The 21,883-nt window shown below is 37.6% G+C and overlaps 2 protein-coding genes across 3 annotated transcripts in view; both read left to right on the forward strand.

Moving 5' to 3' along the window:
- C1QTNF7 (C1q and TNF related 7) overlaps positions 1–16,423 on the forward strand; it is a 64,489-nt gene extending 48,066 nt beyond the window's left edge. For both annotated transcript variants that reach the window (XM_026675862.2, XM_026675863.2), the window contains exon 3: positions 15,384–16,423. In XM_026675862.2, the coding sequence (XP_026531647.2) occupies positions 15,384–16,015 (632 nt within the window). In that variant the 3' untranslated portion in view covers positions 16,016–16,423. The remainder of the gene's footprint in view (positions 1–15,383) is intronic.
- Positions 1–21,883, forward strand: part of CC2D2A (coiled-coil and C2 domain containing 2A) — a 1,114,036-nt gene that overhangs the window by 914,148 nt on the left and 178,005 nt on the right. The window lies entirely within an intron of this gene.

Below are 21,883 nucleotides of genomic sequence, written 5' to 3' on the forward strand. Positions count from 1 at the left end.
GGTGAGTCCCAGCTGCTCCTGCTTTCCCAGCTGGAACCGAGCCAGTTCCAAGCCCATGCACCATCTTTTAGCAAAAGGTTCCAGGACCACACATGTGCACACGTGAGGCCAGGACCTTCTGTGAGGAGACGGTGCACGGGCGATTTCCTGTGGCACCATGAGATGATTGCTCTGTATATGCCCAAGAAGGAGAAGATTTGGATGAACTTTTCTTTCTCCCTTCACTTTGCTGTGCTGCTGCTCGGAAAGCAGCCACCCTAGCCTGTCCCTTTAAGGTACTTTGATGCAGAGGGAGGGACCAATAAGGGACAGGCACTGCCTTCCAAGTCTTGCTGTGTCCCCGTCCCCCTGCCAAGAAGCCTCCAACCACCACCTCTTTGCTGGCAGGAAAATACTCCAGCCATTTTCCTCTTGTTTAATGTGATAATTGATGCATTCGGTCTTTATCTGGTGGCATAAATTTTTATATCAGCTTTTGAAGTTGGCAACGTGACCAGATTTGTTTTTTCGCCAAAGTGACCTTTTTGGATTGAAGCTTCCTTATTGTTATGGGTAATCTGTTTTACTCTGGTTTTGGGAGTTGTTATTGGTACATATAGTTTGATGACTCTTTTTACTTCAAGTAAAAATATGTTGTAATGGTCTTCAACAGTATTGCATCCAGTGAATAGAAATTGCCAATCAAGGGATGAAAGATCACTATCTATGAGATCATAGTTGCCTTTTTTGAAGTTATAATTGGGGATTATGTTGTTAGGGATAACATTGTTTACCCTAACTGGTTTGGGTAAAAATAATAAATATGGTATCATGGTTTGTTAGTTAAAGTGTGTGTAACTTTAACTGCAAGAATGTAATTGAGGGTGTGGTTGTAAAAGCACTATATAAGAAGCGAGGCAATTCCAGCTCTCTCTCTCTGGCTTACTGATCACTAATTAATGGATGGATTGATGACTGCATTCTTGATGGAAGGGGGAGAAAAAAAGGAGTGTTGATATTTCTCAACGGAGAGAAGATAAAGATTGATTTATTGTAAGTGAACTGACATTGGCTATTCAACACGGACTTTGCAAATAGAGTATCCCCGACAAGACTTGACTGAAATTGATATATGACTAATGGACTGTTACATTTGACTATGCTATAATTCTTAAATGGAATAAACTATATTTTTGATAGCACAAGCGTATCTGTATTTTTACTGCGTGTTAACTAGAAAACTTATCTCACACATTTACCTGTCTTCCTATCTGACTTCGCTGCACATTCTGTTTAGTTTGTTTTTCCTTAACACCCGTTGGGGAATCCAGGCTTAACACTGGTTATGGGCCCAGAGAGAATGCAAAGTCAGTTTAACTAGGATAAAAACAGGTTTATGTAAAAAGTGAGATTTTGTATTGTTACACGTTACAGTAAACAGACAGCTGTGTTTTATCAATTATAGTTTTTATTTCCATATAGTGAAACATGGCACGTCAGTCTACAAAGTTTGTCCCTTATATCCAAGCTGGATGGAACAAACTATGTTTCATGGTCTATGAAATGTAGTCTACTTCTACGAAGAGAAGGTCTGTGGAACATAATTGAAAACCCACCAAACGTAGAAGAATGGGATTCTGAAGATGAGGAAGATAGTCAAAAGATAGAAGAATTTAAACAGAAAAATGAACAAGCACTTTGCATCATAGGACTAACATTAACTGATCAGCAACTTGTTCATAACGTGGAGAGCAAACAGCTGTTGGGTTTTGGCAAAAACTGAGGAGGATTTATGTTCGAGATAACGTTGGTGCTCACATAAATCTAACACGAAAGCTTTTCCGCACGTATCTCCAAAAGAATGGTGATATGCTGAGTCATTTGAATACTATGAAAAGCATTTTTCAAGAACTTCATGAGAAGGAGTTAATTTTCTCTGAGCTACACCAGGTCTACATAATTCTATCTTCATTAGATGAAAGTTTTGATGACTACGTAACTTCCCTTGAAATATTGCCTAAAGAAAGCCTAACTTTAACTGATATCACTGGCAGATTGATTGAAGAGGCCAGAAGAAGGCTTGAAAGAGATCAGTTAAGGAGGGAGCAACCTCAAAAGGAAAATAATGAATCTCTTACTGCATACGCAATTAAAAAGTGTTTTAATTGTGGAGGGAGAGGACATTTTGCAAGATTTTGTAAGAAACCAAAGCGCCAGAATGCAAGCCAGAATGCTGGAAGCCAACAAAGAAGAAATAAGAATTATGAGTTAGCAATGTATAGTAATGGAGTTGTAAAAAAGAATTTATGGGTGGTTGACAGTGGTGCGTCCCACTGTATTACAAATGATAACAAAAAAATTGTAAAAATGTCCATGAGTTCACAGCAAATCTCATTGGCAAATGGATGGAAAATTAAAGCAAAAGGTGAAGGTATTTCTCATTGTTCTAGTATAAAGGAGAACATAAAAATGTTATATGTACCTCAACTTAAATTTAATTTGCTTTCTGTTAGAATGTTGGTTAGATTAGGATACATAGTTACCTTTAAGGGAGATAATTGTTTAATTGAAAAAGAAGGTAAGAAAATTACTGCATCTTTAAGAGGTGAATTATATGTGTTAAAAGATAATGGTTTAGAAGTGGCTAACACAGTTTATGATAATAAGAAACCTCATGATGAATGTATTCACTTGTTACACCGACGGTTAGGTCATTTAAATTTTAAAATGATTAAGAGAACTGTTCAACTATCTAAAGGAATAAGTTTAAAACCTTGTAATAAGTATTTGCAATGTTCTGCTTGTAATCAAAACAAAAGCAAAGTTATACCGGCAAATAGAGTTGATGGATTTACTACCAAAGAGCCTTTAGAGGTAGTATTTGCCGATATAATAGGTCCTAAAAAGCCAAGTGTAGGTGGTGCTAGATACATATTAAGCATAATGGACCACTATTCTAGGTATGGTTTCTGTTTTTTAATGAAGAGAAAAACTGAAACGTATACAAATTTCTTTAATTGGTTAAAATTTGCAGAGAGGAAAATTAAAAAGAAATTAGTAACTCTTATAACAGATAATGGTACGGAATTTACAAATAATAAATTCCAGAGTAGACTTAGAATGGCAGGTATTCAACATAAAAAGTCTGCACCATATAGGCCTCAACATAATGCATTTATAGAGAGAAGAGGCCAAAACACTGCAATCAATGGGAAGGACAATGTTATCTGATTCTGGATTACCTGACAATTTGTGGGGAGAAGCTATAATGTGTGGAAATCACATATTAAACAATGTTGTTAATTCAACAACAGGTGAATTACCATTCACCCTGTGGCATGGTAGGAAACCTGATTTGAGTTATATTCACACATTTGGTGCACCAGCATGGGTGCATATCCCTACACAACTCAGAAACAAAGGACAGCATAGAGCTAAAAGATTATTTTTTGTTGGATATCAATCAAACCATAGATGTTATAGATTCTGGGAACCAGGTACATCTAGAGTATACTGCAGTGCTAGTGCACAATTCCTAGAACATATAGGATGGAATAGATTAGAGCAGGATTCAGATAATGATGTTATTATAGAACCCTATAAGAGGCAGAAAGAAAAAACTAGTTATAAGAAAAGTCCAATTAAAGAAGAAATCCATGAAGAGCAAAAAGAATCAGATCAAGAGGAGATATTTGATCAAGAAGAGATAGATAGTCAAGAACAGGAAATAAAGGAAAGTCCACCTGTAAGTCCTGTTATACCTAGACGCACAACGCATATAACCAAACCACCTGAAAGATATCAGGCGAGTATTGTTTGCCAAGTAAATAAAGTTCCTACTAGCATAGATGAACTTAAGATGTATCCTGCTAAGGATCAGGAGAATTGGCAAAAGGCAATGAAAAAAGAGTTAAATTCATTAAAGGAAATGAAGGTTTATGAAGAAACCAAATTACCTCCAGGAGAAAAATCCATTGGGTGCAAATGGATATTTAAAGTAAAGACTGGAAATAATGGGAAAGTAACTTATAAGGCTAGGTTAGTAGCACAAGGATTTAACCAAAATGTATTTGATTATGATGAGGTATTTGCACCAAATCTTAAGGCTACAACTTTAAGAGCAGCATTAGTGTGGGCAGCTAAGAAGAATTATATTGTTAACCATTTAGACGTAGAAACTGCATATCTGCATGCACCATTGCAGCATACAATATATTTGAATAAACCAGTTGGTATAAAAGATAATCAAGTAAATAGCAATGATTGTTGGAAACTCAAGAAGAGTTTATATGGATTGAAACAATCTGGCTATGAATGGAACCAATATATTGTGAAAGAATTAAACAATATAGGGTTTAAATCTGGTTTAGCAGATCCATGTATGTTTAAAAGAGAAAATAATAGAACGGTGTCATTATTGTTATTATTTACAGATGATATTGCTTTGATTACTAAGACCAATAATGAAGCTACTGAGATTATTTCATTATTAGCCAAAAGGATAAAATTAAAGCATTTAGGTGAAATTAAAAAGTATCTAGGATTGACAATTAATAAAACCACAAAAGGATTTAAGATATCTCAAGAGGATAAAATTTGCCAATTAATTAAATTGTATAAAATGGAACTTTGTAAGCCTGCAAAGACTCCAATGAGTCAGGAAATTTGCAAAGATGATGCTCAAAGTCCCAAATTTGATAAGACCATATATCAATCTTTGATTGGTAGCTTATCATATATAAGCAATTGGTCAAGGCCAGATATAGCTTATAGTATTAATCAGCTAGCACGATTTAATAATGATCCACATCAATGTCATTGGCAAGCATTAAAGAGAATTTTAAGATATCTTAAAGGAACAATGCACCATGCATTGTATCTAGAGCCAAAAGGTGATTTGAATCTTAGTGCCTATGCAGATGCAAGTTTTGCAACTGACATAAATACTAGAAAATCAACATCTGGGATGGTTATATTACTTGGTAAGACACTAATAGGGTGGAGGTCAATCAGACAACAGCATATTAGCTTGTCAACGATGGAAGCAGAATTTTCATGTCTGTCATTACTATGCACTGACTTAATTCTGTACAAGCAGTTATTATTAGACATGGGTATAACTGTTAAAGATTCTATTATTGTGTACGAGGACAACCAGGCAGCTATACAATTAGCTACTAATATTGCTGTAAAGACTAGATCAAAGCATACTGATTTAAGATACTTAAATGTTAGAGAATCTGTTAAAATGGTCTAATTAAACTAGAGTACTGCATGACGGAAGAAAATATTGCAGACCAGTTTACAAAAGCTCAAAGTGTTCTAAAATTTAAAGAGAGTTGTGACAATTATGATTTAAAGGTGTAAATGGTTATATTATTGTAATATTATTATTATTACCCAAAAGGGGAGAATGTTAGGGATAACATTGTTTACCCTAACTGGTTTGGGTAAAAATAATAAATATGGTATCATGATTTGTTAGTTAAAGTGTGTGTAACTTTAACTGCAAGAATGTAATTGAGGGTGTGGTTGTAAAAGCACTATATAAGAAGCGAGGCAATTCCAGCTCTCTCTCTCTGGCTTACTGATCACTAATTAATGGATGGATTGATGACTGCATTCTTGATGGAACGGGGAGAGAAAAAGGAGTGTTGATATTTCTCAACGGAGAGAAGATAAAGATTGATTTATTGTAAGTGAACTGACATTGGCGGACTTTGCAAATAGAGTATCCCCGACAAGACTTGACTGAAATTGATATATGACTAATGGACTGTTACATTTGACTATGCTATAATTCTTAAATGGAATAAACTATATTTTTGATAGCACAAGCGTATCTGTATTTTTACTGCGTGTTAACTAGAAAACTTATCTCACACATTTACCTGTCTTCCTATCTGACTTCGCTGCACATTCTGTTTAGTTTGTTTTTCCTTAACACCCATTGGGGAATCCAGGCTTAACATATGTCATTGTGTTGATTTTTGTGTGGATGTATGTTGAGACAAAAGTCAATCATGTTGTGGTCACTGCTGGAAAAGGGTTCTTTAATTTGTATTCCGTAAATTGAATTCAAACTATTGCAGAAGATGAGATTGAGGCAGTTATTAAGTCTAGTATTGTTGGTTACTAGTTGTTCCAGTCCCAGATTTGTTACAGCATTGTAGAAGGTTGTATGTATGGGTTCAGTTTTACAGTTTAGGGTCCAATTAATATGAGGTAGATTGAAGTCACCAAGAAAGATAAAAGTATGTGGGCAGGATGTTGCCCATGTTAGTAGTAATATTAGCTTGTTTACATGTTCGATGTCATAATCAGGGGCTCTGTAACATAGTAAGAATTGAAATGTGATATTTAAGGACAGTTCAGACGATGGTCTCAGGAAGAGCAAGCTCCTGGGTAACTTGGATGTTTTTTAAATGTAAGGGCTTTTTATAGAAGATAGCAACACCACTTCCTCTACAGATTTCATGATCTGATCGGTAAACATGATAGACTCTTACTGTGGTAATGGAGTCAGGGAGAGATGCATTGAGCCAAGTTTTACAGACAAATATGATGTCGAATTTAGCTGTATTTAGTAAGAGGAGAAATTCAGGTATTTTATTCACAAGGCTTCTTGCATTGAGTAGCTTGCATTTAAGGCCAGCTGTGGTTTGAATTGAGTTAGTTTGGGGCGTGCGTGCCTCGTCTTGGGTGATGGTGGATTGGTTGAAGTAGGTTTGGATGCTGAGTTGTCGGTTGTGTGACTTACTTTTCATACAGTCAGCATGGTAGTCAATGTACAGGTCCTTCTCTCCATTGTCTAGATGTTTTTTGAATTCTGTGCAGAGTTCACTGGAGCGGACACGTTGCTGTACAGTTAGGTCAGGGCGAGAACAGAAGTTCTTATGGTTAGTGTTGCTTTTGGCGAGTGAATTTATTGTATAAATGAATTTGCGTTTGCTTGATTCATTTTTGCAAGTGACCCTGTAGAGGCGTGGGGCCACAGAGTTGTCTCTGTTTTTGAACTCTGGGCCGATGCAGGAAATGGCAAGTATTTCATCAGGGAAGATGGTTGATGCTTGATAGTCACTGATGATGTTGCAGACAGTTGTGATGTCATCATTGTTATTGATGTCCTCTAGACCAGGGGTCCCCAACCACTGGGCCCGGGACCGGTACCGGTCCGTGGAACATTTTTTACTGGGCCGCCGGTTTGCTGGGCACCGCCATCTTGTTTTGATGAGAAAGTGCTTCCGGGTGAGCTTTTCTGGTTGGAAAGCGGCGTTTGGGTCCTGAAGGAATCCTCGCGCCTTAGTTTCATCGAGGGGGGGGGGGCGGCTTCAAACGAAACTAAGGCTCGAGGATTCTTTCAGCACCCAAGGCAAGACGAGCTGAGCGACCGTCCCGAAGCCCATCGACAAAGGTACAAAGGAGGAGTTGTAGGTGGTAGGGAGAAGCGGGGGACGGCTGGCTGGCCGGTCGCTCAGCTCGCCTTGTCTTGTCATGCGTGCTGATGCCGGTACCGGGCCGCGGATCATTTTGTGATGCCGGTACCAGGTCGTGGCACAAAAAAGGTTGGGGGCCACTGCTCTAGACCAAATAAGATGGCGTTTGGACGCTTCCGATCGCTCTTAACAGCTTCTCTGACGAGGATTGGGAAATCATTATTTGTTGCATTTATGTTTTTTTGTGGATTGGTTTGCAGTTGTTGGGTAGAGGTGTGATTTGTAGGTATTGGTTGTTCGGGTTTTTGTGTTGTGTCTTTTTTTTTCAAGGTTAGTTAATCTTTCTTTTAAAGTGTCCAGGGATGCTACTATGGTGTCAAGGGATGTTATTCATGTTTCTATGGTATCAACTCTTTCAAACAGGGCTATATGATTGTCCAGTTTGGGTTTGCATGATGAGCAGAAATATTGAAATGCATGGTTGGATGATTCTAGGAATTGAATCATTTGCTTGGGTAATCCCAGACAGCCATGATGAGCGTAGCTGTCACATAGAGAACATTTGGTGGAGTTTTCATTATCCTTTAGAGTTTCATAGCATATAAGGCATGTGCAGGAATCTTGTGGTTCATTGGTGGGGATTTCTTTCTCTTTATGTTGTGGTTTGGCATTGGATTTTTTTACTGGCATGGTAGGTTTGTTGAGATAATACGTTGATTAAATTGCTTAATGAAACAGTTTTGGGTAATCAATATAGCCAATATCACACCAATTAATCAGTCACAATAATCTCTCTAGTCAAATAATTATGCTAAGCAACAATCAGCCTAATCAATTAATTACACTAATTGCTTATCACACTGTTCAATTAAATTCAGTAAATCACTAATTTTACTAATCAATTAAATTACACGTATCCTGATTTTTACACTAATCACACTATTTGCACCAAACACTCTAATCACACTAATCAATTAAAACAATAAATCAATTAAACCATTGATAAATTATTTTATAGAAATTGATTATATAATCATTGACATAGGTAATGAGGTAGAAAAGTTATAAGTTTTGAGGTAATGAAGTAATCAGTGATGGATTATTAAAGTAATGAGGTAGTATTGAGAGTCGGCAATTAAAGGGTTAATTGCTGCTGATATCTGATCCAAATTAATACTTGACCACCAGATGGTGCTGCAGGCTAGCAGTTGGTTGGCAAGCAGATGGGCTGTGAAAAAAACCTGGGTTGCAGACACTTATGCTGAGAGGAAAATTCATCAAATAAGGTTATACTTTAGTCCAATGATTTCCCTTTGCTTAGCAGTGTAGGCTGTTACCGTTTGATTTTCAGTAAAGAAAGAGAAAGAAGAAAAATCTTCTAGGCCCTTTCACCAAAGAGAAAACGACAACTGCATTTCTGTATTTAAATTGCCCACCTGGATAAGTCTTCTGTCTTCGGGGGGGGGGGAGTGCCCCATTGCTATGGAGACAGCCCTTCAGTAATGATTTGCAACCCTGTTGTAAACTGGCTAGAGGCCTTTTTTATTGTCTTCTTCCTCTTGAAGGTACAAGCAATAAGGAATTGAAGGCAAGTCCAGGGCTAGAGAAAACGCAGCTTTTTTTGTTTTGGGGCACAAGAAAGGATTACTCAGTCTCTTCCAACTGCATTTGTAAAGGGTTTGAAGACTGTTACTGGAGGGCTGCAGGGAGAGATAGAGAAGAGGCTGTTTGTTTATCCCTTGAGAGATGTGTAGTTTCTGGCCCCTCACAGCAATTCAAACACTCTCCCTCTTGTTATGCGAAACAGTTCTTTGGGCCAGCAATCTAAAGATGCATATTGAGCCAGAATAGTTTGTTTGTCTCTTGTGAAAGGGGGGATTTAAAACTCAAGCTATGTCTGTGCAATTGGCCCTTTGAGGGCAACCATAATGCTGATGCGGCCCTCAATGAAATTGAGTTATACACCTGTTAGGGATAACATTGGTTACCTAACTTAGTTTGGCTAAATATAATATATGTTTGTTAGTTTAAAAGTGTGTGTCACTTTAAACTGTAAGCCAAGTATTTGGGTGCGGTTGTAAATCGCCATAAGAGGGAGCAAGAGAGCTCACTGTTCACCGGCTTTTACTGGAATGCTGACAGAGAAGGATTGATGGTGATTACTGCGTGCGTTTGCTGAGAGAAGAAAAGAAGGTTTGATTTTGCTTCATATCTCTGACTGCAAAAGAGATACATCACTGGACTGATTGTTTGTGAGTTGAACGACCTATTTTCTACACTGGACTTTGCAAACTGAATAACCCTCGGACTGTCTGAACTTAGTGTATGACATATGGACTGCTTTGACTATGCTATAATTCTTGCTGGAATAAAAACTATTTAACTGCACAGTGTATCTGTCTTACTGAGTGTAAAGCTACAACAACGCTTTATCTCACACACACTCTCTGTCTGCTAGACTGCCGTTGCACGTTCTGCTAGGGTGTTGTATCCCTAAAAACACCCCTGATTTAAAAGGTAATAACCAACATCTTGAATTGGACCCGGAAGCTAACTGTAATCAATGAAGCTTGCACAATATGTATTATAAGTGCCACCCCAGGGACTTCCAGAACTGTGTACATCACTGTATTCTGAACCAGCTGTAGCTTCCAAATACTGTTCAAGGATACCCCATGTAGTAGAGCATGTTGCAGCAATCCAACCAAGAGATGATTAGACATCAGTGCCTGTGTGCAGAGCCTCCCAATTTAGATAAGGACGCAACTGGCAGACATTTTTGAAGTGCTATGTAGTGTTTGTAGATACTAAAGAAGAAATAAATAAATAAATAAATATTAAGTTCTGAAATCTTCCCTTATTTTGCTTTTAGCTAAAGAGAATGGCTAAAGAACTTAGGATTGTAAGCAGTATCCTGATGAACTAGGCCCTTGCCCATTTAGTGAAAGGGAGAAAAATGAAGAAAATCTGATTTCTTTAGAAAGTTGCCTGAGGAACATTAAGGGAAAACCAAGATCTTACCATTATCAGAACTGGGTGTCGTTATGTATCCTCTTCCCTGAACAAAAGTAGTTATCAATCATTTAATGTGATTATTGATGAATCCCCTGCAGCTAATTAGGATTTATTCCAATATTGCTTTAGTGATACATCCCTATGGGAAGAAGAAAGTCTTAAGTGCATTATGATCTAATTCAAGGGGAGGAATCTAATTTCATAATCAGATGTAACGACAATGGAATTGTCAAAATGAATGAAATACGTTTATTGATGTTTAGATGTTTAAATATCTCCATATTCTAAAATACTTTGTAAACTCTTGGGTCCAAAAGCAGTAAAAATCAAGCAAACCTGGAAAATTCAAGTAATTTGTTAATAACAATATACAGTTCTCACTTGATAAAATTAAATAAATCAGTTCATGGCAGATGTGAATATTCATGTATCCAGATTTCAGTTTCAGTCACTTTAATAATTTTCATGCTAATGTTTGCATTCATTTAATTAAAGTAGATCATACAAAAGATTAATAGGACTAAATGCATACTTTAAGTAGTAATGACACAAATCTAAAATTGTTGATGGTGAATGAAGGAAATTTTCCCCTTGATAAAATGTTTAGAGGAAGGGAGGAACCCTATTCTTTGAGCTCTAATTAAAAGCATATGCACAAAGCACTAAAAAGGAATAAAAGGCAATAAGTCAGATAAATTATGAATTAAAAAATGAAAATGAAATACAGGAAACCCTTGGGTTGACAGCCTATGAAAGTAGAGTGGGATGCACATTAAACCTGAATGTGCAATAAATTCCTAAGTAATATGTTTATGTCATTTGTGTTAATGTATATAATTTGTGCAACTATAAATTTGCATCAGTTTACCCAATTTGTAGTACCTTCATTAACAAAAAATGTAAATTTCCTTCAATATATACTGCTTAAACAATGGATTAATCAATTGATAAAACTTAATGCAAGGAAAAAAATATGTCCTAGCCAACCAGCGTTCAACTATATATCTATCTACCACAGTGGTTGCCAACCAGTGGGCCGGGAACTACTGGTGGTCCATGAGAAAATTTTGGTGGTCTGCAGAGAAATGTCACCCCCAAAGCACCCCCCCAAAGCAATTAATCCAGGCTGCATGGAAACACAAGGCTGTGCCGCCCACATGGCTCATGGGAACACAAGGGTTGCATCACTTGCATTGTGAACAACACGAGGCAGTGAGGGGAGGGGGGAAAGGGCAGAGGGGGGGAACTTGCCCCACTCGCCTCACGCACCTGGCCTGGGCTGCTTCTTTCCACTTCTTTCTTCTGCTGCTTTTGTCTGCACACAAGGAAAACAGCAAAAGTCTTTCTTTCTCTCCCCCAAACTCCACCAGAAATGAGTCTTTGGGACCCTGCAAGGCATCCTGCTCCAAGAGGCTGCGCCGGTGTCATAAGTCTCACAAAGACTCATTTCTGGCGGAGTTTGGAGGAGAGAAAGAAAGACTTCTGCTGCTTCTGCTGCTTTCCTTGCATGAAGCCAAAAGTCTCTCTCTCTCTCTCTCTTCCTGAGAACAAAGCTGGAGATGGTGTCCTTGCGATCCCAAATAAAGAACGATCGATCGGTAGAAAAACGGAGTGGGGAATTTTCCTGCAGACTTTTTTGGGGATTTTCCCAGGGTCTGTTGTCTGCAGGATTTAAAATTATGAGTTTGGTGGTCCCTGAGGTCCCAAAGGTTGGAGACCCCAATCTACCGCATCATAAATTGCTTTTTGTACTTTAAACATATTATTTCTGTCTTTTCTGATATATAGCCATTTTCACTTCTTTCTACATACTCTATTACCTTTTCAGCATAATTTATGCATTTAAAATGTCTCTATTTCCTATTTTTCAGTAACAATCTAAGTTCACAAATCCATCTACTTGCTCTTTTTTTCTGCCATTTTAATCGAATTTTTAACAATTCGCTCCATTTTCTCTGGAAAAAACAACTAACATAACCTTTGATATAGCAGTTTTCATATCCATGCTAGTCAGACAAATCACCCAACAGTCACTGAAAATCATTCAGGTTCTCAGTCAACAACATTGTCTACATACAAAATAACATGTACATTGACATTCCCAAACAACCCATAACTTTAATATTGCTGCAAGCATTTATTTCACATAAATAATAGCAACCAAGTAAACATCACATATCTTTGTTCTTTGCTCAGTGGTGAAATATTTGCTAAGCATTTGATGATTCCCATATATTCTTCCCATATAGCAGAGTTGGAAGGGACCTTGGAGGTTTTCTAGTTCAACCCCCTGCTTATGCTATATTTACATCATACGTCAATATCATATGCATGCAAAATGTTCCGTAATGGAAGTATGTTTACTTTACCATATATGTATACTTTTTAAAAATCAACATTTGTACAATACAGCTTTCCACATTTATACTCCTTGCCCATCATTTCCTAAATTTTGTTCATTGTCATCTTTTATAGTCCCTCAAATCAGACTTCTGCTACAAACTTTTTCAGGACTATTTAATTAAACAAATGTTCTTTTAATTTTTATATTCATTTTTCTACCAATCTTCAGATACTGATGTAGTCTTCCCATCATATTTGAATAGTCACATAGGCATTCCAAAAGCTATTTTCATAGTTCTCCAATTAAGCCATCTGTTCCTGCAGCTTTAAAATTTTTCAACAGTTTAGGATTTTTCATTCCTGTTTTATTTAGAGTTTGTTGCAATTAAATAAATCAGCTTCCTTAACAGATAGCGATTAAAGCGATATGAACCATTACTGGACTTTTTGTGAGAAACTGAAATTAAAAGTTGATCTGGGCTTTGATGATTAGATATGGGATTATGCAAATAATGTAGACAAATGTTAATCTTAGAGTAAGAATTTGATATATTTTTTACTTATATCTGTACCAAAGAAAGTTGGAAGTTATTCTTTTTCTGTTTTCCTTCTTTTCCTCTTTCTTACACTTACACTTTTTCTTTCCTGAGCCTTTTCCTTTTTCAAATCTGTTTTTGTTTATCCCTTAGCTTTGTATTTTTTTGATGTATGAAGGATCAAATACTCAGCCATTATAATTCTACATTCCTTATTTACAGAAATCATATCAACATTTAGAATGAAATCCACTGGGAGCCATCTCATCTAAGTCAGGCTCTGAGTCCCTCTAACCAAAAAGTGTTTATCAATAAAAGAAAATATTTGTAGCTCAGGGTTGAACTGTGGGAGTCCTGGGTGCTCTCTGAGCTTTATGGTTTTTGTTCTGTATTGCTGTATTAGCATTCTTGTAATACTCAATCCTGATTGGTTAAGACGCACTGCGCTCGGATTGGCTGAGTAAGCCGCAGTGATTGGCCCGTTGCGGATCACCTGCGATTGGATAAAACCGATCGCGGGAGATTCGAAACGATGTCATTGGCCGCGGCGCCGAGAGCAAGTTCAATATAAACCGCCACCGATCCGAAGCTGATCTGAGCCGATCTAAACATGCAATAAAAGAGCTTTAAAAGTCACCGAGTCTCGCATCTCTTCTTGGGACCGATCTACCGACATAACAGTTTTCTTGCAGATGTTTCATCACTAAACTAGGTAACATCATCAGTACTAGAAGGGAGTGGAGGGTTGTTGTTGTTTTCATATACTAGTGGCTTACCCTGTCAATGTTGATCAGTTGCTTCACAAACAGTGTTTGGATTGGTGCCGGGTCTCTACAGCCTCAGGCAGAGAAGGGCTATTCTGCACCCCTTCCTCAAATGTTCTTTAAAAATACAGAATTTCCCAGCATTCATTTAGGAACCTCCAACATGCAAACTGTGGTTACTCATCCTAAAATGAATCCTCTTTACCTGGAGCTTCAAAATTTGCTGTGCACAGAAGATTGTGGAGAATAATAGAGCTAAGAATCTGTGGGAGTTCTGGATCCAGAAGGACAGGCAGGTAGTAGATAATCAATCAGAAAGTAGTCTTGGCTAGGAAACATTTTTTGTGCCAATACTGGCACAAAATAACAAACTCCCTTGGTTTGGTAATCGTATTTCCATTGTTTTATTTTCAATTAATTAATTGTAGTTATGAAAATGTCAGCCATTCTTTTATATATATAGTGTAACATCTTTTTTTTATAGATTGTCATTTTCAAATCCACTTTCAGCTCAGTCTGTCTTGTCTAGTGAAACTTGTTCTCCCATAACATCTTTTAAATGCTAACTATAGTGTCAGACACTCTTAAAAGTAACTGAATATTACTGATCTCCGCTCCTCCCCTGCTTTCTTCGCTTGCCAGTCTTCACCACTCACTTAATTTTTGGTAAGTTGCTCTGTCCAGGGACTGTGTGACACCCCCCCCCCCCCAAGCTGTAACAGGGAGAGCAATCAACCCATGGAACACAAGTTGCCTTCAGAAATTGTGGGAGCTTCATCACTGGAGGTTTTCAAGAAGAGACTGGATTGTCATTGGTCAGAAATGCTGTAGGGTCTCCTGCTTGGGTGGGGCAGGGTTTGGACGAGATGACCTGCAAGGTCCGTTTGTTAATCTGTTAAAATAAGGAAAGGGAAGGGAACTGAAGCCTATATAGGCTGACCTGGTGTCAGGACAGCTGGGCCTCTCCCATCCAGGGGAGAGGCAGGTGGGGAGGGGAGGGGCCAACCAATGGTGTGATTTGCTGGTTCTCTGAATGCAGAATCGTAACAACCGGTTCCATAGAACCAGTCCAAACTGGTGAATCCCACCCTTGGCTGTGGGTCCCCACAAGATGGGTGTTGGAGGTTTTGGCCTCTGTCTATTACAGCTTTCATCAGTCAAGACTTCTATAAAATGCCTTCATTGTACCTAAGTTATACTGATCCTACTGGAACCAAATGCACCATTTGCTGCCAAAGAGAATTATGATCTTGTGTTTAATAATACTCTATAACATAATGGTATGGTTAAAACGGTTTCCTTTTTCTTAGGTGTAAGAGGAAAGATGGGTCCTGCAGGACAAACTGGAGACCGAGGAGACCAAGGGCAGCCTGGCAAAAGAGGGCCTACAGGATCAGTAGGAGGTAAAGGTGACATGGGACCTCTTGGTCCAGCAGGACCAAAAGGGGAGAAAGGAGAAAGAGGAAAAACAGGTCCACCGGGAATCTGTAAATGTGGGCAAATCATACTGAGATCAGCTTTCTCTGTTGGTATTACTACAAGTTACCCAGAGGAAAGATTGCCAATCATATTTAACAAAGTCCTTTTTAATGAAGAGGGACATTATAATCCTTCAACAGGAAAGTTCATCTGTGCCATCCCAGGGATTTATTATTTCTCCTATGACATTACACTGGCAAATAAACACCTTGCCATCGGTCTAGTTCATAATGGGAAGTTCCGGATAAAGACATTTGATGCTAACACAGGAAACCATGATGTGGCATCTGGGTCAACAGTGATTTACCTTCAACCTGAGGATGAGGTGTGGCTTGAGATCTTCTACACTGACCAAAATGGCCTTTTTTCTGATCCCACATGGGCAGACAGTCTGTTTTCAGGATTTCTCTTATATGTAGATACAGACTACCTTGATGCTCTGTCAGATGAAGATGACCTGTGATGGAGATGGCTACATACTTCTAAATGAACAAACGGCAGTGGGTAGACTCTGCCCTTCCCTCTTTATAAGGCAATGCCTTTATCTGGATATTTGTTGTTGTTGTTGTCAAAGGCCCCAAAGTAAAAGACTTATTTTCAAATAATAGCAACTTTAATTATTGTCTGCTTCCTTTTAGAATCCAAGAAATAAAAAACAGGTTTAATAGTATTTAAATACATTTAAACATAACATTTTAGACAATAGATATTGAGTAATGACATGGTTCTTGTGAATGACAGGAGTCAGTTAGTTAACAATGATTAATATGAAAACATATCAGTAGTAAAGATTTTATTTTTTAAAAGAGGTAAGTCTGGGGTAATAAGACATGCTAATATAATTATCTTTTTGAATGATAAGCTGGCAGAAATAGCTGTCAGATGAAGATGACCTGTGATGGAGATGGCTACATACTTCTAAATGAACGGCAGTGGGTAGACTCTGCCCTTCCCTCTTTATAAGGCAATGCCTTTATCTGGAATTTTGTTTTTGTTGTCAAAGGCCCCAAAGTAAAAGACTTATTTTCAAATAATAGCAACTTTAATTATTGTCTGCTTCCTTTTAGAATCCAAGAAATAAAAAACAGGGAATTATATGTTTAAAGAAATATCCACTCTCTTGAGGTCTTTGGCATCTCCTATCTTGTGAGCCATTTATGTGACCTAAGTCACAAAGAAAAAAAAGAACAATTTGAAGCAAAAAAAATCACTCAAAAAGAACCTGTTCCATGCTGGCTTCTTTCTGAGAAGCTTTCGTATGTCCACTAGTCATAACTTGCTCTGCATATTCATTGGTAGTCAAACTAACAAAGCAAGTCCTACTACCCTTTCTTTTTAGTAAGTTTCTGAATTTCAGAAAACTTCTTTGTAAGTTCTTTGCAACAAGAGGTTGCATTGCTGAGTGCAAATGAGCTCCCACTCATTCTCAAAAGTTTTAAACATTTTTAACATGTTCACTTTGATACAACTGATAATAATATTGATGATAAGATAGTGGAGGAATCCTCAATGGAGGAATCATCAATAGAAGAACCCTCTATGACTGTAGAAGACGAGGATTTGATTGGGGAGGTAAAGGAAGAGGACATGCCAACAGCATGTACTGAGTTGCCTAGGAGGTCAACTAGGGAGAGATGTCCACCTGACAGATTTCAAGCAAGCATTGTATGTCAGGTTTATACAGAACCTTCTAACTTCGATGAAATAAAACTGTATCCTACAAAGGATCAGGTACCTTGGCAGGAAGTTAAAATCGTTAGAGGATTTAGAGGTGTATGAGGATGTAAAGTTACCACCAGGTGAGAGTGCAATAGGTTGCAAATGAGTGTATAAGATAAAGACTGGTGTGGATGGGAGTATTACCCATAAAGCAAGATTAGTTGCTCAAGGATTTGCTCAGTCAGATAAGGACTATGATGAAGTGTTTGCACCTAGACTGAGAGCAAATACATTGAGAGCAGCATTATTTTGGGCAGCTAAGAATAAATGTAAAATAAACCATGTAGATGTTGAAACTGCATATCTACATGCACCTTTACAACATACCATCTATATGAAAAAGCCATTAGGTTTAAAGGATGATGGAAAAACTGATTATTGGAAATTAAAGAAAAGTCTTTTTGGTCTAAAGCAATCCGGTTATGAATAGAATAAATATATTGTAAAGGAATTAGTTTCAACAGATTTTGAAGCTGGTATAGCTGATCCTGGTTTGTTCCGAAGAGAAAAAGATGGTTTAATTTCTCTATTACTATTGTTTATGGATGACATAGCAATTATAACTAAAACTGAACAAGAAGCAAATGATATTGTTGATAGATTACAGAAAAAGTTCAGGATTAGAAATTTAGGGGAGATTAAGCATTATTTGAGTCTTAATATAGTGAAAATGAATAAAGATTTTAAAATTTCACAAGCCAAGAAGATTAGCCAATTATTAAAATGCTATAACATGGAGCATTGTAAATCTGCTAAGACACCAATGAATAAGGAATTTACAAATAGTGATATCAAAAGTCCTATGTTTGATAAGGAAACATATCAATTCTTAATCGGTAGTCTATCATATCTGAGTAATTGGTCTAGACCAGATATATCTTACAGTGTAAACCAATGGGCTAGGTATAATGCTGAACCAAATGAAAGGCATTGGCAAGCAGCTAAATGAGTAATTAGGTTTTTAAAACACACAATCCATTATTCATTATATTTAGAACCAAGTAATGAATTAGTGTTAACTGCATATGCTGATGCAAATTTTGCTACTGATATAATGACTCTTAAGTCAACATCAGGTATAGTGGTAATGTTGGGTAATGCTTTAATAGGATGGAAGTCTATTAGACAACAACATATTAGTTTATCCACTATGGAAGTGGAATTCTCATGTCTATCATTAATGTGTACAGAAATGGTATATTATAAACAATTGTTGGAAGGATATTGGAATTGCTGTACGTGATCCATTTATTGTTTATGAAGACAATCAATCTGCAATGAATATGGCTATTAATTTAGCTGTTAAAACAAGGCCTAAACATACTCATTTGAGATATTTGAATGTTAGACAGTGTGTTCAAAATAAATTAATTCAGCTAGAATACTGCATGACTGAACATAATATTGCAGATCATTTCACAAAAGCTCAAGGTGCAATTAAGCATAAAGAGTGTTGTGAGAATTATTGTTTAAAGATGTAATGTATTATATATTGACCTACCCAAAGGGAAGAATGTTAGGAATCTGTCCACCAGTTAGTTGGGTTGGCAATATATAAACCAACAACATATGTTTGTAGCTTTAAGACAAAATCACTGTATTGATTTGTACTGTGTTCCGATTGGTTGATTGTATTGCAGATTGCCATAAGAGGGAACTAGAGATCATGGCTTGCTCTGATATTCTGTCTCTCTGACATTCTGTATCTCTGACATTCTGTTGCTATCTAATACTAAATATTTTATACTTTGATATCTTTGTTTACTGTAAATGACAAAGGCAACCAGTAAGAAGATTTTGTAATTGGATATTCTTTGGACTGTTATAAGTATATGACCTGGACCGTTTATTGGACTGTGCTATTTCTTAAAGTAAACTTTAACTCAATTCAGTGTAGCTGTGTGTGGCTGAATAATTATTCATAACTACTTTCATAAACGTTTCCATGTGCATATCCTTGTTACTCAAGGGTTATTCTGTACATATCATAACAGTTATATCAAAATGCCAAATTTTATGGCTATGTGCCAACCTTATGCTTTCACTCTTTACAGTTGGAGCAAATACCTCATTATAGTGCATACTTTTCCTGTGAAAAACCTTGTGCCACTAATCTTGCTTTATATTATACCTCATTGTTGCGTAGTATGTTCTTTTTGTATACCCATTTATATCCTACCACTTTGCAATCTTGTGGCAAAGTCATAGATGTGAACACTTTATGTCCACTCAAGGATTTCATTTCTTTGTCCATGGCTTCTTTTCACTTTATTTGTTCAATTTGGGTAATGCCAATACTTCCTGATAGTTTCTTGTCTCATACCACACATTACACACCTTTACTTCACTAGCAGAATACCTGTCAGGTGGAATCCCCTTGTTCCATCGCTCTGACCTGTGTGGCATTAACTGCTCCTGTTTCAACCCTCTCTGGCTTCATATCTGAGTCATCATCTTCTCTTGACTCCTTTTCTTGTTCTTTTTCGGCTTCTCCTCCCTGAATGCTGACACTAACACTAAGTGAGTTACCATCACTAAGTGGATCACTGTCACTAAGTGAAACATTTTAAAAATGGCATAAAATCTATTCCAATTTTGCTCTGCAAAGCTAGCAGACCTGGAAATCACTATTCTTTTGCTCCCATTGTTAAAGCAATAGCTCTTCGAGCCAGGCTCACAACCTGTAAACCTGAGCTTTCTAGTCTTTGGTTGACCTTGTATCCTGATTGTTTTTGGAATATACATCCTTAAATGTGCCAGAGATGGCTTTCTCCCATATAACACTGCATATGGAGTATCATGTATAAATGAACTCCACAGCCTATTGATTAAATAATTAGCAGTCAACATGGCTTCACCCCAACATGACCTGCTCAGACCAGAATCCTCCAGTAGTGAGTCCTTCATTGTTTGTAAGACTCCATTCTGGCTGTCAGGATTCCAACAAATCCACCCCCGTTCAAATCATAAGTCTCTAGCCGCATCTCAGAGAAAATTGATTTATTAGAAGTGGCCATGTTGATGTTAGCTGGATGCAGCTGATACTAAAATACATCATTTTCCCCCGTGACCCTGGTCTTCCCCCCACCCCCTGGATGTATATTCTCCAATGGGACACATCCATCCCCAAGAGTCATCAATCATGCTCGCCAGTAATATTCTTGCGCTCCGACAACTTTGGGCTGCCAGGGTGATTATCTAGGCACTTAAGGAATGCACTGTTTTCCCCCACTCCCTTTTTCTCGCAGCTAAAAAGATCAAAGGAGTATCTTTTTAGTTGACACCGCCTCTCAGCTACACCATTTTCAGCTGCTGTCTCTGGATTTGTGCACCTGTGTTTTATTCCTGTCCCAACCACTGTTGAAAACTTGCTGACATGAATTCTGAACCTCTGACATACCTGCTGTTTATATCTCCTTTCTACAAAGCTTACCCGTTGCTTAAAATTCTGTAGCACCTCTATTTTACTCCTTAGTAAATATCCGAAACCAAATCTACAATGACCAGTGCACACTTTGCTCCTCTCAAACTGACTTGCATCGGCCCCACCAAATCTGCATGTACCAGCTCTAGAGCTTTTGTGTCTGCCTTGTGCTACTCTTGCTTACAGGAAATACCTTGGACTTTGATGATTTACATACTGCACAGTCCAAGTATGCCTTTTAAGTTTAACCCTTCTCCAAACAGTTGCATCTTTTGCAAAACTCTGAAGCTAAAATGGCCAAGCTTTCTGTGCAAGAGATAAACACATGAATCAAGTTGTGCCACATTTCCAAATGTTTGGACACATAGATCCGTTTGGCCCTGCAACACATAAAAATTATCTTGTTTTTTGCCCTGTGCACATACACTTCCATTCCTTTTTATGAGACACTTCCCATTTACAAATGTGGTCTCAAACCCTTTTTGGTCTAGACTAGTAAATTCTCAATAAATTATGCTCCATTTCAGGCACACATAATATGTTACTAAACTTTTTCTCCAGACATGGAATCAGCACACTGCCTTTTGCTGTGACTTTAGCCTTCTGGTCATTTGCTAAGGCTACTGCAACTTCTCCAGCTGGATCCATTCTGAAAAACAATTTTGAATTATTAAGAATTGTTTGACTACCCCCATTGTCTATTAACCATTTGCTTCTGCTATTACAATAGCTAACTTTTGCAACAGCAAGTTGTCCATCTGTTATTTTTCTTCCTTGCAAACAGTCTTTCTTCAAATGATTCTTATCACCACAAATGAAACACTGGCTTTCTTTTTCTTTCTCTTTCTTCATAGAAAATCTTTGCTGGATTCTCTGGTCTTTGGAGACATCCTATCTGTTACTGTTCTCTCTCTGCTCCTTGGGCCCCCACCTCAGGAATTTCTCCTCATGGCTTTTTCTAAAATTGTGTTTGTTTTCTTCAGAAAGCAAACAGGCTTTAAGGGCTTCCATTTGTTCTGGTTTCCACTCAAAAACAGCTGAAACAATGTCCCACATTTCATCAAGGTTATTTAACACCAACAGCACCTTCTGAAATTCAGGAATCTGCATAACACGCTGTTCCAACTCAATACATAAAATCTGCATTGGCAGCAAATGCTTCTCCACATTCTCTTGTGATAACAGTCT

This window comes from Notechis scutatus, chromosome 4 (assembly GCF_049901735.1).
Source record: "Notechis scutatus isolate UNSWTSFEM ecotype Mainland chromosome 4, rNotScu1.2, whole genome shotgun sequence".
Lineage (NCBI taxonomy): Eukaryota > Metazoa > Chordata > Lepidosauria > Squamata > Elapidae > Notechis > Notechis scutatus.